The 15,936-nt window shown below is 45.7% G+C and overlaps 2 protein-coding genes across 2 annotated transcripts in view; one reads left to right on the top strand and one right to left on the bottom strand.

Annotated features, from left to right (window-relative positions):
- The window catches only part of LOC309649170 (cell adhesion molecule CEACAM1-like), a 46,219-nt gene extending 34,753 nt beyond the window's left edge, over positions 1-11,466 (bottom strand). The window contains exon 1 of the mRNA XM_082438878.1: positions 11,307-11,466. The gene's annotated coding sequence lies outside the window, so the exon portion shown is untranslated. The remainder of the gene's footprint in view (positions 1-11,306) is intronic.
- A 96-nt stretch (positions 11,467-11,562) lies between these two features.
- Positions 11,563-15,850, top strand: TEX101 (testis expressed 101). The gene is given in 5 exon segments (XM_082438880.1): positions 11,563-12,345; positions 12,349-12,514; positions 12,658-12,843; positions 14,276-14,404; positions 14,565-15,850. Coding segments are annotated over 5 exon segments (789 nt in total). The 5' UTR covers positions 11,563-12,258; the 3' UTR covers positions 14,786-15,850.
- Positions 15,851-15,936: the final 86 nt, after the last annotated feature.

Below are 15,936 nucleotides of genomic sequence, written 5' to 3'. Positions count from 1 at the left end.
TTAAAAGATAAGAGAATAGCAAGCAGATGTAGGGAGCAACCTCTATACCTGGGGCTGGAAGACAAGCTCTTCCTCCTGCAGTGTCCGTTTAGCACCCTCTACTGGCAAAGCCTAACATTGTGCCAGGGAGACGATGAGAAATGCTTGCAAGATCCAGCAGGGCGATGAAGAGTGGATCTGGAGCTGAGAGGCAATAAATGGATAACTGGCACACAGTCTGTTCATACACGTGCTCCAGGACTCCTGCCACTGCAGACTGGCGAGGTCCTGTAACGCTCTCAGTGTGTGGCATGCCCATGCCGGACCAAGCCCCGTGCTTCTCTGGACTACGTTGGAAATTCACTCTTGTGGGTCTGGAGGAGAAGCAGTCCCCTATAAGGGGACTCTGTCCCAGGTATGAGGGTCACACTCTCTTCTCCCCCAGCGCCTTTCTTCCTTAGCACAAAATGGCAGGGTTGAACATTTACCTGGCAGTGCAACTCTGTAACACTTTCACTCAAGACTTTGGGCTTCGTCCTCAGCCATATGTGCCCTGTGACTACAGGAAACAAGGGACGCTCTGCTAAGGGAGCTTTCTGATTGTCCATCACATTTCCGTTTGGACAGTCTCACCTTTCAGTTGCTCCTTTTCCCCACGTTTGCTCTCTAGGGTCATCCGTAGAAACCAGCTGACGCCACAATCAACCGAGGCACCACTGCTGCCATAGTAACAAAGTGCCACACCCACATCGACTCCCAGTACCTTGCTTTCCACCTGCACTTCTTTCACTGTTACCACCAGTGATAATCTTGTAACAGGGAAGAGCCAATTTTGACTCCAAGTTAGATCTGTTTCTTTGACTTTAGCCTTTGCTTTTCCTTGCTTTTGTTATTATAATCATACATAATGGCCTGCCTCAGGGAATCCTACCCACCTGTAAATGGCTGCCAGAAAGAAGAAATTAACACATCCCCTCCCCAAGGATGGCCATTCCAGGAGATGTTTTGGAAGACTGATGGCCCTTTTTACTTTACTTCCTCCCTGCCTCTCCCTCTCTATTCTGCCTTTTCATTTTACTTCCCTCTTTGATTCTATAAAAGAAACTGGCATCCATGATCTCAGAGAGGCAGCAATGAGTGGTGGTGTGAAGCGAGATCTTAATTCCCTGACCAGATATTGAACCTGGGCCCAGCAGTGAAAGCCCAGAATCCTAACCACTAGGCCACCAGGGAACTCCCTCATGTACTTTAAACATATCACTGTGACAACATATAACAAAGAGTCAGGACCACCGTGACCACTGCTCAGGTCATGTTGTGCATTGCACAAATGCACTACATCTAGGGGGTGCCATGCACTTCATAGATGTATAACTGGTATGAAAAGGCTCAATACTGAAACAGGGGGAGAGAGCTCCCTTCTACATAAATCTACACTTGAACACAAGGCCATGCACACTCCTGGTGTGCTGGTAAATGTTGAACAACTGCTTCCCTGAAGGGAGAAATAAAAGCTCTGATGTGTAGCATTTGCCAATGCCCATAGTATAAATACTCCCACTGTGGCTGATTTCAAGCTACCACGATGTCCCTGCCCCATGGAGTTGGGAAGAAATGCCCATGAACAACCATTATTTCTACTATACAAATACAATATCTATAAATAGCCTCAAGAACATAGGTAATAGTGAAATGTAGAAAGATAATTTAGGAAGTGATGATTTTTGAGTATTTGTTACCTTTGTTTTAATATAATTTAGTTGTAAGTTGACATGATTTAATTTTTAATAGTGGCTGTGTTTAGCAACTGGCTTGCAAAATTCCTGAAAATGTCAACATTGGCTCTCATGAACCGGGTGGAGTTAGTCCCAGCACAGCACTGCGCACACCCCAGAGAGAGCCAGCGAGTATGCACACGTGGGCTTGGCCATACCCTGCCCTGAGAGCCCTCAAGGGTCCCCTGAGCTCTCGATTCTTAAAGAATAGATTCTTATCCTCCCTTCCAGCTCTGAACCTGTCAGGGTGCCCTCACCTCTGGGTGTGTGAGTAGGGGACCAAGTTTGGTCACTGCCAAAAGCATGTGCACCTCAGTATCCAAGGTGTGTGGTGTGTGAGCACTGACGCCATCGGCACTGTGGGTCTCCCTATTATGGCTTGAGAAGTCACCCAAGATGACCAACACTTACAATTCCCAAGATACAAGAAGGCTGGATTCTCCTGGTGGAAGAACAGTGGTAAAAGAAAAAGCAATGGGTGCAGGCCACTGAAAGCTAATACAAAATAAGAAACTGGAGCCAGGTATACAAAAGACAAAATTTTCCTATGATGTGCACCAGCCAGTGACCAATCAGATGAGACAACTGTAAAACTCACGTGACCAGAGGCATATATTTGGTCTGACTTTTTGTACCTTTTTTTTTTTTCTGGCCAAACGGGCAAGGCTTGCGGGATCTTAGTTCCCCCTCCAGGGATCAAACCCAGGTCCTCAGCAGTGAAAGCACCTAGCCCTAACCACTGGACCACCAGGGAATCCCTGTACCTCTTAAAAACTCTCCAATAAGAAAGATTAATTAGGAAACTCAAATTTACGTTATGACCCCAGCCAAGAACCAATTGGTAATTTTTAATGCCAAATTTAGGCTTAAATTGAATAGAAGCTCCTATTTGTACTTCCTTTTAAACCATTCTATTTGACTTCTACCCAAGCTGTCCAATAGCTCGGCCTCGCTAGCAAGAATAACATTCAGTGGTCACACCTCACGCCTGAGATTTTTCTTTAACACTACTTTCCGCAGGTCTAGCCACAAATGGATACTTGGGTTTGCGACAACATATTATGTTAGTTATCTACTGATGCCTTCCAAACCATCCCAAATGGTCACTTAAAACAACAGCCATTTGATCTGTTCACAATTCAACGGGTCATCAACTAGAACAGGGCTCAGCGTGTGGTTCTTCTGCTGGTCTCACTTGGAGATGCTCATGTGTCTGCATTTGTCTGACAATTTGATTGAGGCTGGAGGGTCTAAGATGGCATCACTCACACGTCTGACAGTTGGTGCTGGTTGTGAGCTGGGCCTCTCTATGTGGTTTCTCATGCTCAGTGTTAATCCAGGTTTCTCTAAGTGATGGTCTCCAGGCAGCAAAATAGGGGAAACCCCAATGTGCAAGTGCTTCGTGTTTGCTAATGTCCCATTGGCCAAAACAAATCACATGGCCACACCTAGCTTTAAGGGGTGGAGAAACAAGACTCTGCCTTTGGATGGGAAGAGCAGCAAAGACACATTACAAAGGGATGGGAGGAATTTGTAGCCATTAAACAACCTACCCCATACACTAACTATAACAGATTTTCAGAGGAAGAGGTGGTTCTGTTTTCTGTAGCTGTCTCTTGACACAGAGGCCTGGCACTTTGTAGAATTCTCTTCGGCTCCCTGAGTTTCAGGGTCCTGAGAACACTTCATTCAGTCAAAGAACCTCTGACCACTTTGGGATCTTAATTACTTGAGGGCAAAGGTGAATGAATTCATTGACTCCCCTTTCACCTCTTTGTCATTGTCACTATTAAGAATCTCTACTGAGTTACTGATGGCTTTAAAAACTGAACCCAAAGAAAGATTTACTTTATTTACATCAATAATTAACATTTTAAACCCACACTAACTCTCGTTAAAATGCCCGCTTAGGGTTACTTTATTTAGAGGTGGGTTAGGGCCATCTTCACAATGCCAAAAATTAATTTAAAACACACAAATAAAAATGCCATGTCTCCCTGACCAGGGCTAAGTGAGCAGATACAGGCAATTTAGAATTGAGAAAAAAGCCCTTTATTTAAGCTTGTGAGTTTGCGTGCAAACAAACTTAAAATAACCTTCCAGGGGGCTATATATGGAACAATGTCCAAAGCTCACACAGAAAGAGAAAACATTCCAATTTCAATAAGCCAGGCAGAGAGACCTTGTTGAACACATAGGACATTCAGTGGAGACCCCAGAAAAGATATAATTTATGAGTAGAGCTAAACCAGCCCTAGAGTAAAGTCTATTCTATACCCATGTTAACAAAGCTTAACTATTCTATATTATTCTCTATTCTATACTCTTAAATATTCCTATATATTAGCAATGAACAACTGGAAAGTGAAGTATTTAAAAATACCACTTGCAAAGGCATCTACACACATAAAATATCAAATAATAAATTTAACAAAATATGTGGAAGACTTGTACACTAAAATCTAGTGAGTATAGCTAACAGAAGTGAAAGAAGTCTTAGATAAGTGGAGAGAGATATCATGTTCATGGATTGGAGGACTCAATATTGTGAAGATATCAATTCTGCCACATTGACGTACATATTCAATGCAATTCAAATCAATTAAAATAAAATTCCAATTCCAATCAAAAGTTTAGCAAGCCTTTTGTAGTGGCTGACAAGCTGATTCTAAAATTTATAATGAAGTGGAAAGGCCCTATAATAGCTAAGACAGTTTTACAAAAGTAGAAGAAAGTTGGAGGATTTACACTATCTGATTTTAAGGCTACTACAAAAATACAGTGTTCTAGGATTTCCCTGGTGGCACAGTGGTTAAGAATCTGCCTGCCAGTGCAGGGGACACGGGTTCGAGCCCTGGTCCAGGAAGATCCCACATGCCGCGGAGAAACTAAGCCCATGCACCACAACTACTGAGCCCACGTGCCACAACTACTGAAGCCCGCATGCCCTAGAGCCCACGCTCCGCAACAAGAGAAGCCACCACAATGAGAAGCATGCGCACTGCAACAAAGTGTAGCCCCTGCTCACTGCAACTAGAGAAAGCCCGGGCGCAGCAACGAAGACCGAACACAGCCAAAAATAAAGAAAGAAATTAATTAATTAATTTAAAAAAATACAGTGATCAACAGAGTGTGGTATTATCTAGATGTATATGTTAAATAGAACAGAGTAGAGTCCAGAAATGTATATGCATATGATCAATTGATTTTCAACTAAGGGTATGAAAGTAATTTAATGAGAAAGGACAATCTTTTCTACAAAGGATTCTAGAACTGGTGGATTTAGGGAGAAAATGGACCTCAATCCTTACCTCACACCATTCACAAAAATGAACTCAAAATGGATCATAAACCTAAATGCAAAGGCAAAATGATAAATCTTCTAGAAAAAAACATAGCAAAAAAATTTTTTGTGACCTTAGGGTAAATGAAATTTTTATATTGAACACCAAAAAACATGAATCATGAAAAAAACTGATAAATTGGGCTTTCTCAAAATGAAAAACTTCTTCTCTTCAAAAGATACCATTTTCTTAACAGTACAAAGACAAGTCCCAGACTGAAAGAAAATACTTGCAACACATATATTGAAAACATGAAGCACTCTTATAATGCAATAAGATGGCAAATAACCCAGGTTTTTTTTTTAACACCTTTATTGGAGTATAATTGCTTTACAGTGTTGTGTTAATTTCTGCTGTAAACAAAATGAATCAGCTATATGTATACATATATCCCCCTATCCCCTCCCTCTTGCATCTCCTTCCTACCCTCCCTATCCCACCCCCCTAGGTGGTCACAAAGCACCAAGCTGATCTCCCTGTGAGATGCAGTTGCTTCCCACTAGCTAGCTATTTTACATTTGGTAGTGTATATATGTCAATGCTACTCTCTCACTTCGTCCCAGCTTACCCTTCCCCCTCCCCATGTCCTCAAGTCCATTCTCTATGTCTGTACCTTTATTCCTGTCCTGCCCCTAGGTTCATCAGAACCTTTTTTTTTTTAGATTCCATATATATGTGTTAGCATATGGTATTTGTTTTTCTCTTTCTGACTTACTTCACTCTGTATGACAGATTCTAGGTCCATCCACCTCACTACAAATAACTCAATTTCATTTCTTTTATGGCTGAGTAATATTCCATTGTAATATGTGCCACATCTTCTTTATCCATTCATCTATTGATGGACACTTAGGTTGCTTCCATGTCCTGGCTATTGTAAATAGTGCTGCGATGAACACTGTGGTACATGACTCTTTTTGAATTCTGGTTTTCTCAGGGTATATGCCCAGTAGTGGGATTGCTGGGTCGTATGGTAGTTCTATTTTTAGGTGTTTTTTTTTTTTTTTTAATAAATTTATTTATTTATTTTTGGCTGAGTTGGGTCTTTGTTGCTGCGTGCAGGCTTTCTCTAGTTGTGTCGAGCGGGGGCTACTCTTCGTTGTGGTGCATGGGCTTCTCATTGCTGTGGCTTCTCTTGTGGCGGAGCATGGGCTCTAGGCGTGCGGGATTCAGTAGTTGAGGCTCGCGGGCTCTTGAGTGCAGGCTCAGTAGTTGTGGCACACGGGCTTAGTTGCTCCGCAGCATGTGGGATCTTCCCGGACCAGGGACTGAACCTGTGTCCCCTGCATTGGCAGGCGGATTCTTAACCACTGCGCCACCAGGGAAGCCCCTATTTTTAGTTTTTTAAGGAACCTCCATACTGTTCTCCACAGTGGCTGTATCAATTTACATTCCCACCAACAGTGCAAGAGGGTTCCCTTTTCTCCACACCCTCTCCAGCATTTATAGTTTGTAGATTTTTTGATGATGGCCATTCTGACTGGTGTGAGGTGATACCTCATTGTAGTTTTGATTTGCATTTTCCTAATGATTAGTGATGTTGAGCAACCTTTCATGCCAAATAACCCAGTTTTAAATGGGCCAGTGATCTGAACTCACACTTTGCTAATAAAGGTATACAAATAGTTAATTAGCACATGAAAAGTTGCTCAACATTTTTCATTATCAGAGAAATGCCAATTAAAAGCATAATGAGATACTACTACACACCCTCTAGAATGGTTAAATTTAAAAGTCTGACAAAACCATGGGTTAGCAAGAATGTGGAGCAACTGGAATTCTTCTACATTGTTGGTGAGAATGTAAAACTGTGGGACCACTTTGGCAGAAGGTCTGGGAATTCCTTATAAAACCTACTGTGCACTTACCCTATGCCCCAGCAGTTCCACATTTACCCTAGAAAATGAGAATATATGTCCAAACAAGGTCTTTTTATATGAATGTTTACAGGAGCTTTATATAGTAGCAAGCATTTACTGGATGCCTACACTGTAATCATGTGCTGGGTACACAGGGATGGATCGGACACAGTTGGAAGGAACCAGACACACATATAAGTACACCCAGACATGGTCTACACATACAGCCATACATGTACACATAACATACACATAGACACAGGCATGTACACACAGAGAAACATGCACACACACACACACGTGCACACAGAGACACGGACATGTACATGTACAGAAGCGCACACACAAACTCACATGAACACACAGACACACACGCACACACACAGCCATTGTACCGTAAAGCAAAAAGTCCTAATACAAAGGCATAGACAAAAGACTCTGGACATCAACAGTTTAGCAAATATTCACTGAGCATCAGGAAGACCAGGCGACAGAGGGGGAGGAGCACACGACGTCAGGGAATAAGTAGAGGACAGAAGGGCATCCCAGGTGATAGAACAGCTCCTGTGAAGGCCTGGGGGTCAGAGAAGGCTGGGTGCAAGCACATAGATTGCTCAAAATAGGCCACAGCAAGAGCCCATATTGAAGTAGAACTGAAGGGCTGAAACAGGAGTGGCCTTGACTGTCCCCATCAGGGGTGGTGGTCCCAGTGAGAACGGTGGGTCGGCACAGTCCGGAAGAGCCCAGCAGTTGAAAGCCTAGTGTCTGAATCGGAGACTTGGGTGCTAGTCCCAGCTTTTGAGCGTCACCATCTCCTTGAGCCTCATTCCCCAACGTGATGTGTATTTATTTAACAAGCCCCTTCTATTACCAGGCTCTGTCGTAGATGCTGGGGATACACCAGGGAATAAACAAATCAAAACCAAACCCCCTGCCTTTGTGGAGCTTACCTTCTTGTTGGGGAAAGTAGTCACTGAACATAGAAATAAATAGAGACAAATAATATGTCAGGCAATGATAAGTGCTCAGAAGAAACTCAAGCAGAGCAAAGGGTCTGAGATTGACACAGCTGCTGTTCTTCTGAACAAGAGTCAGCAAAGAGTGCTGTTATAACAGAGACATGAGTGAAGGCAGGAAGTGGGAGTAAGGAGGATGGTTTCAGAGAGCTGGAGGAGCATATGCAAAGGCCCCTGAGGTCAGCGTGTGCCCGCCATGTGTTCCTGGAACAGCCTGGAGCCCAGTGTGGGTGGAGAAGGAGCGAGAGAGGGCAGAACAGGACATGGGGACAGAGTAGGGCATTACAGACCATTTTAAGGACTTAGACTCTCTCTTGGGGTAAAATGGGAATCCACTGGAAGGCTTTACACAGATGTGACACAATCTGACTTATATTTAACAGATCACTCTGATACCAAGAGGGGAATAGACTGAAGTGGGGCAAGGGCAGCACGTATTGCAATAATCCAGGTGAACAATGATGGTCCCGTTAGTGGTTAAAAAAGATGTCCTCACTATACGTTAGCCATTCGATTCATTTTGTTTTCATTTTATGTTCCATATAATGTCACAAATAATTTGCCAACCATTGCTCTAGACTAACCTCCTCATTTTCCAGATGAGGAAACTGAGGCTCAGAAAGGAAGAGAGATCAGCTCAGGCTAAGAAAGATCCAGGGATTTCTCTCACACCAAAAAGGCAGAGCCACTTCTCCCACAGGGGTGGTGGTGAAAGGCCCCTACAGGTGTATAAACAGAGATGGGGTCAAGAATAGAGGAGGGGGTCTTACACTTCCAAGGTTCCTTCTAAACCTGAGATGGAGGGACCCTATGGCCAGGTCACCTGGAGTGTGAATTAAGAATGTGATCATCTTCCCAAGCCTGTGACTTGGAGGGACAGACACAGGCTGAGAAAGGGGGCACTTTCTTCCCAGATCCTTTGATGTGGAATCACTCAAAGATGTCAAAGACAGGGCAAGCCTGAAGGCAGGAGAAATCCTACATCCCCCCTAAGAATTGAACCTATATCTGATCCTTACTCTCCTCATAATAGAATCAGATGGGTAGGCTTGGGTAGAAAGGGCTGTTTCCCCTACAAACTCACCCACTGGGATGCACTACATATACCTTCTGTTAACAGGGAACCCAGATTCAGCTCACTGTTCTGGCCTATTTGGAATCCCTGAGTGAGCCTCTGAGCCCCTGACTCGCTCCAGGGATACCCCCTCAGTCTTGCATCTTCACACCCTCCTTCACCAGCCATCAAGGTAGCCTCTGTGGGAAGCAAAGGCTGCATCAGGAATGAGGTTAACACAGAAGAAATTACAAAATGGTAGCAGGATGCCCCTGGAGCGCTATTCAGCACTCACTGCTTCACCTGTAACACAAGTCTCTCTAACAGGCTGTTATGGGTGGTATTGCCCCCAAATTCACATGTTGAAGTCCTAACCTCCATTACCTCAGAAAGTGACCTTATTTAGAAATAGGATCCTCACAGGCGTAATGAAGTTAAAACAAGGACATTAGGGTGGGACCTAATCCAACTGGTATCCTCATACTAAGGGAAAATCTGGACATAGACATGCATAGAAGGGGACTTCCCTGGGGGTCCAGTGGTTAAGAATCCACCTTCCAATGCAGGGGACGTGGGTTCGATCTCTGGTAGGGGAACTAAGATTCCACATGCTGCGGGGCAACAAAGCCCATGCGCTGCAACTACTGAGCATGTGAGCCACAACTAGAGGGCCTGTGTGCCACAACTACAGAGCCCACATGCCACAACTAGAGAGCCGCAACTACTAAGCCCGCGCACCACAACTAGAAGAGAAGCCCACAGGCTGCAATGAAGAGCCCAGGCGCCACAACTAAGACCTGACGCAGCCAAAAATAAAATAAATAAATAAATAAATATTTTTTAAAAAGACATGCATAGAGGGAAGATGATGTGAACACACAAGAGGAAGACAGCCATCTACAAGCCAAGGAGAAAGGCCTGGAAGAGATCTTTCCCTCACAGCCCTCAGGAGGAACCAACCCTGCTGATACCTTTATTTTGGACTTCCAGCCTCTCAATCTGTGGTACTTAGTTATGGCAGCCTCAGCAAACTAATTAACAGGCCAAGAGATTATTTAAGATGACCTTCACTACAGGTGCTAGAAGCCAGCTTTGGGGCTAGGACAGAAGAGGAAGGGTGAGTGCCAGTCAGAGGCATGGGAAGGGATGAGGGCCCTGAGACAAGATTCTGGAGCTTGAAGCAGGTGTCTGTGCAGCTCCCAACCACCCTCTCTGCCCTCCAGTTTCCCCTAACCCATTAGTCCTGCATTGGCAATTGTGGCCAAGATCCGAGACCTTGCACCACACCTATAGGTACACAATGACCCAGGAAAACCACATACTGTTACAGCTCAAAGGAGGTGAGTGCTGGAGGCCTGAGTCCCAAGAAGAAGGGAGAATGGCTCAGAGTCCTGGGTCCTGAGAGACAGGGTCTTTGGGACCAGAACTCTCTCTTACTGTATATATGAACTGTTCCTAATATTTATGTTAATAACCATATTAATAATAATATTCTTAATATTAACAGTCCCCAATTGAAAACTCTTAATATATTTTTACATAAAATTTAGAGTTTTACCAACACCATTCTTATTACAGCATTTTTCTCTATTAAAAATAAATGTTCATTTATACCATAGAACTCACAGAAACAGTACCAAGTCTGAAAGAACACAAAGGGCATCTCTACTTCATGTTACATCAGAAAGCTTATATATATATATACATATATATACACATATATATGTGTATATATATATATATATGAAATAGGATATTCCAGCCATGAACAAGAAATCTGAATGACACAACGTGTTCACGGTACTGACACCGACACGTGGGTTAGATATGATGGCAATCTGTCATTCAGGGGTGCCGGAAGTAACACTGAAGCCCGCATTACCCTATTCAGCCTTCCAGAAGGTCACGGAGGAGGCTGGTGCCATGACGTGTTCAGATCATGAGGCCTGAGCTGAGCAGGGACCATTGCAAGTGATGGGTGAGGAAGCCAAGTTGACTCCCAGCGGCTATGGCCACTGGATGGGTGCTGGGGCAGGGGCCAGGCTGGAAACATGCGAGGCAATTTGGACAGGGAGAAAAGTTCAGTGGGTGAAAGCCAAGGGTTTAACTTCCTAGTGTGGCTGGAGAAGTAAGGACTCCATAACCCAAAGAGAGAAAAGTGTAAGCAAGGCCATTTGGGGATGCACCGCCCGCCCCGCACTGCCGACCTAGCGCGGCAAAGACCAGCGAGTTCTAGGTCCCCCGGCTTGCCGGCCCCTTGGCGTCCTGCGCATGCGTACCTGGCAAGGCAGCCAGGGATAGGCCAATGGGGTGTGGCGTTCCTCCAGGCTCAGCCAATGAGCTCATCAGATGCTTTCGTATCGACCAACGGGGCTTCGAGTGATCTGTCCGGTGAAGCAGGCCCCGCCTTCCGTGCCTCGGAGAGACCAGAAGGAGAAGGCCCGGGCGTTCCTTCGGCACAGGGAGATTCTTGTGAGATCATATAGAAGCCAGGAGGAATTCTGGTCCCTTAAAGAGTAAAAGGGTGTCTGGGGGCCCAGATTCCTGGGTCCTGAGGAAAGAGAAGGCGGGGGGCGGGGCGGGGCGTGCGGGACTCCTGGAGCTGAGGGGGGCGAGGGCCGGGGCCCTGCGCTCTTGGGTCGGAGAGGGGGAGAGGCTGGGTGCCCAGAATCATGCGTCCTGACAGAAAAGGTGACTGCACCCAAACTCCTGGGTCCCTAGGTAGGACAGGGCTGAGATCTCAGAATCCTGGGTTCGGATGAAGTTGGGGGCTGGGGACTGAGGTTCTTGGGCCTCGAAAGAGTGTAGGTTTGAACCTGGACTTCGGAGTCTGAGGGAGAAGGGGCCTCTGGGCCAGATTACGGATCCAGAGATTGGAGGGTAGGGGGCTGTTGAGCTTGGTATAGGTGGCTGAGTCTGACAAGTACAGCTAGGGAAACTGAGGCTTGTTAACTAGTTAACTTGCCCAAACTCACAAGCTAGATCGGGACAGACTGACTTTAGAGATCATCGTTTTATATACCCGTAAACTCTGCCCTGAAGTCAGTACTTGTTGTCAGAATTTAGATTTAATCTCGTTCCATGTGGTTGAAAAGCTTCTTCTCCATCAAATCACAGACCTGATCAGTTCTTCCAAACGTCTCTAAAAGAAGCCATGGGAGCCTGTCGTTTCCAGGTTTTACTGTTCCTCTTTCTCCTGGGAGCCCCGACCTTGATCTGTATGTATTGGGGATGTGGGGGGAGAGCGGCTGGGTCACGGAGGATGGATTTCTGGTGAAAAAGGAGTGGTTTGGGGCCCCACGGAGAAGGGCAAGCGCTTAATTTTATCTCATTTTCTCCCCAGTGGCACAAAAATTGCGTTGTCAAAAGAGTACATTCGTGGGTTTAGAAGCAGATCCAGTAGAGACATTTAACTGGACCACAGACAAAGTTGAGACTTGTGACAATGGGGCATTGTGCCAGGAAACCGTGCTGATCATTAAAGCTGGTAAAATGAGAAAGAGGCACTTGGGCTGGCGGGACGGGGCAGGGAGGAAGGGGATTATGTCCATGTTAATGTGGTTCCCCCCTCCCCAGGCCAAACGTTAGGCCCCGCCCCCCCATCCACTTTCCTCCCCTCTTGTCTCACAGCAGGGACCAAGACAGCAATTTTGGCCACTAAGGGCTGCAGCTCAGACGGGGCACCGGCAATAACGTTTATCCAGCACACGCCAGCCCCTGGCCTAGTCGCAATCTCCTACAGTAACTACTGTGAGGATTCCTTCTGCAACAACAAAGAGGACTTATATGAGTTATGGAGGACAGAAGAGATTGACGGTACCCTGGGAGGGGAGAGATGGGTGCTGAGAGAAGCTCTATACACCCCTGAAAAAACGGGAGGTCTTCCTTGTTTGTGTTCTTACTCAGCTTAGGTCCAAGTGGGCCATACACAAAAGGACCTCAGACCTATTGCTTGTCTTTCTTTTTCTTTTTGTTTTTTAAATTTTTTTATTTCATTATTATTATTTTTTGAAGAAACTGCAACCTATTTTATTTATTCATTTATTTTTGGCTGTGTTGGGTCCTCGTTTCTGTGCGAGGGCTTCCCCAGCTGCAGCAAGCGGGGGCCACTCTTCATCGCGGTGCGCGGGCCTCTCACTATCGCGGCTTCTCTTGTTGCGGAGCACAAGCTCCAGACGCGCAGGCTCAGTAGTTGTGGCACACGGGCCCAGTTGCTCCGCGGCATGTGGGATCTTCCCAGACCAGGGCTCGAACCCGTGTCCCCTGCATTGGCAGGCAGACTCCCAACCACTGCGCCACCAGGGAAGCCCCCTTGTCTTTCTTTCTCTAAATTGTTACCTTGAGGTCTGGAAACACTGCTCCGAGCAGAGGGACATCAGTGAAGGCTGGAGTGTAAATGGGGTTCATTAAGCAATACAGTGTCAGTGGAGGTTTCTGAGCAGGGTGGCGGCATCATCAATCTAACAAGCATTGCTTCCGCCTTGCCGCATGGCCACAGCCCAATTCCCCCGTTGGTCCTCAAGGCCTATAGAAATTTGACCCCACCTATCTTTTCAGCTCATTTCCTTCTCTTCCTTCTCTCATTTATTGTATTCTGGTTGGGGCTAGGATTCAAAATATTTAACAGTGGAGATGGTACTGACCAATCAGAATAGACGCTGGCTATAAAAAACAGTCCAGTCCCACTTATGCCTACCAGCTGCGTATCAACACCACAGTTTCTCACAATTCTCCATCCACCAAGCCGCCTCACACCTCCAGCCCTCTGTCCTCGCTGTTTCCCTTGCTCCCCTCCCCCCCCTCCCCCTCCCCCATTTCCACATAGCTAATCTCTGTTCTTCCTCCATCTCGACTCAGGCATCTGCTCTGGCAAAATACGTAACCAAATTATTTTAGGTACTTAGGTCCTCCTCCATTTCTTTGCCACTAGACCTTGGACACAATGCCTACGGAATTGTATGGTAGATAATTACTTACATGTCTGTCTCCTTCAAGGCAGTGATCCTAGATGGCAGGAACTGTGTCCTTTTCATATCTGTATCTCCACACCTGAGCACAGAGTTTGGAAGTCATGTTGGATGGGGTTCTGACAGCACAGAGATCAGTCAGAGAGGGGTGGGGAGGTGGTAGTAATAGTCCTTGAGTAGAGAGGCATCAGCAGGAAAGACTTGAGGAAGAGAAGGCAGCAAGGGGAGGCAACTCGAGAGGCGGGACGCGCCCTTACTTGTCCCTCTCTCTCCCCCTTCAGCTCCCAGAGAGTCAACAGCCCTCCGCTGCCCAACCTGTCTGGCTTTGGGGTCCTGTTTGAATGCTCCTTCTCTTCCCTGCCCCAACGATACAAATCGATGCTATCAAGGAAAACTTCAGGTCACTGGAGGTAAACTGAACATCTGATGGTTTCAGAGGCTGGAAAACCAGACATCTGAGTGTAGCCCAAGAGGTTCTGACACTCAGGGTTCCAGGAATGAGGGAGGACTGGACTCCTCTCTGATTTCCTAAAACATCTATGTGTCTCCCCATCCTTCCTTGTTCCACAGGAGACCTCAGCGCACCTTTGGAGATCAAAGGCTGTACATCCGCAGATGGTTGCAGGCTGATGTCTGGGATCTTTACAATAGGGCCCCTGTGGGTGAAGGAAACGTGTCCACTCAGGTCTGTCTCTCCCCGAAAGGTTGAAAGTGGGGCCACATGGCTTCACACTTCAGCTTGGAGGTTAGAGCTACTGCTGCCGCTGTTGCTGCAACCGCTTGTCCGTTGAGTAGGTGCTTCTGGTCCCGGGTCACTGGACATCTCTTTTGAGTGGTCATCAGCAAGTTGAGGAGCAGGTGGAAGTTTGAAGAACAGTTCCAGTGGATGTATTTGACATTTCTAATAAAGTTTCTGCTGTGATCTGTGTATGCCTCAAAACTAGAAGTGGCACTATTGAGCTAAAAGGGCCCTTAAAATTCATCTTCTCCAATCTACACATTTTGCAGAAAGGGAATCAAAGATCTCGAAAACTTTAATGAATTTGTCACACTTACATAGCTATGGGCAGAGCCAGGACCAGAACTCTGATGTTTTGACCTAAAGTCTGGTTTTCCTTTCACTCTAATAGGTGTCCTTCTCTTGCTAGCTGGACAAGAGGCTAATGTTGTCCTCCTCCAGAACGCTCCCAACCCAGTTGTAAGGCCAATGTCACCTGCTTTGGGGTTCTAATATTTCCCTGGGAGGTGTGGCAGAATGAGAAAAATCAGACTCTAAATTCTTCAATTATAGTGGCCCCATCTCCCTCTATCCTGTTTGTCCCTTGCCCACTTTACATCATTCCTTCCCATCTCTGCTGACTACTTAATGCCTCCTCAGTGGACAGAAGGAACTTAGGAGGGACCTGGGGCTCAGTAGGGTCTGATGAATGTTGGTGTAAAACTATTGGGTGGGGAGATTCTTTTTTCACATTCTTATGCTTATTTATTTAACTTATTACTCAAGGATACATAAAGCCTATGTTATTGTAAAAGACTCCAGTGATATAGCAGCTGTATAGAGCAAAGTAAAAGGTAGAGTAAAGGGGAACAGACTTTCTTTCATTTTTTTAAAAAACAGCCTTATTGAGGCTTAATTGACATGCAATAAACTGCACTGGGAGTGGGAGGAGAGACTTTTAATACAAACTGTTGACCCCTCCCACAAAGGACAGGGGAGTCTGATCACAGTATAGTCCAGCCAAGTTCCTTCTAGAAAGTTCTCTAGTTCTTACTATTTGAGTTAAAGGCCCACTCCAGCTACTACGTTATCTTTGTTCCCAGGCATCCAGTTCTCCATTGTGTCAGTTTGGTGAATCTCTCTAAAGAGGGAAACACCAACAAATAAAACTTTAACTTAATAAGGGGACATATAAATTTGGGAAATTACAAGCATTCAGAGCCT

This window comes from Balaenoptera physalus (assembly GCF_965194825.1).
Source record: "Balaenoptera physalus genome assembly, chromosome: 19".
Taxonomy (NCBI): Eukaryota; Metazoa; Chordata; class Mammalia; order Artiodactyla; family Balaenopteridae; genus Balaenoptera; species Balaenoptera physalus.
Note: the sequence above shows the minus strand (reverse complement) of the source record. Positions and strands in the feature narration are given on the sequence as shown.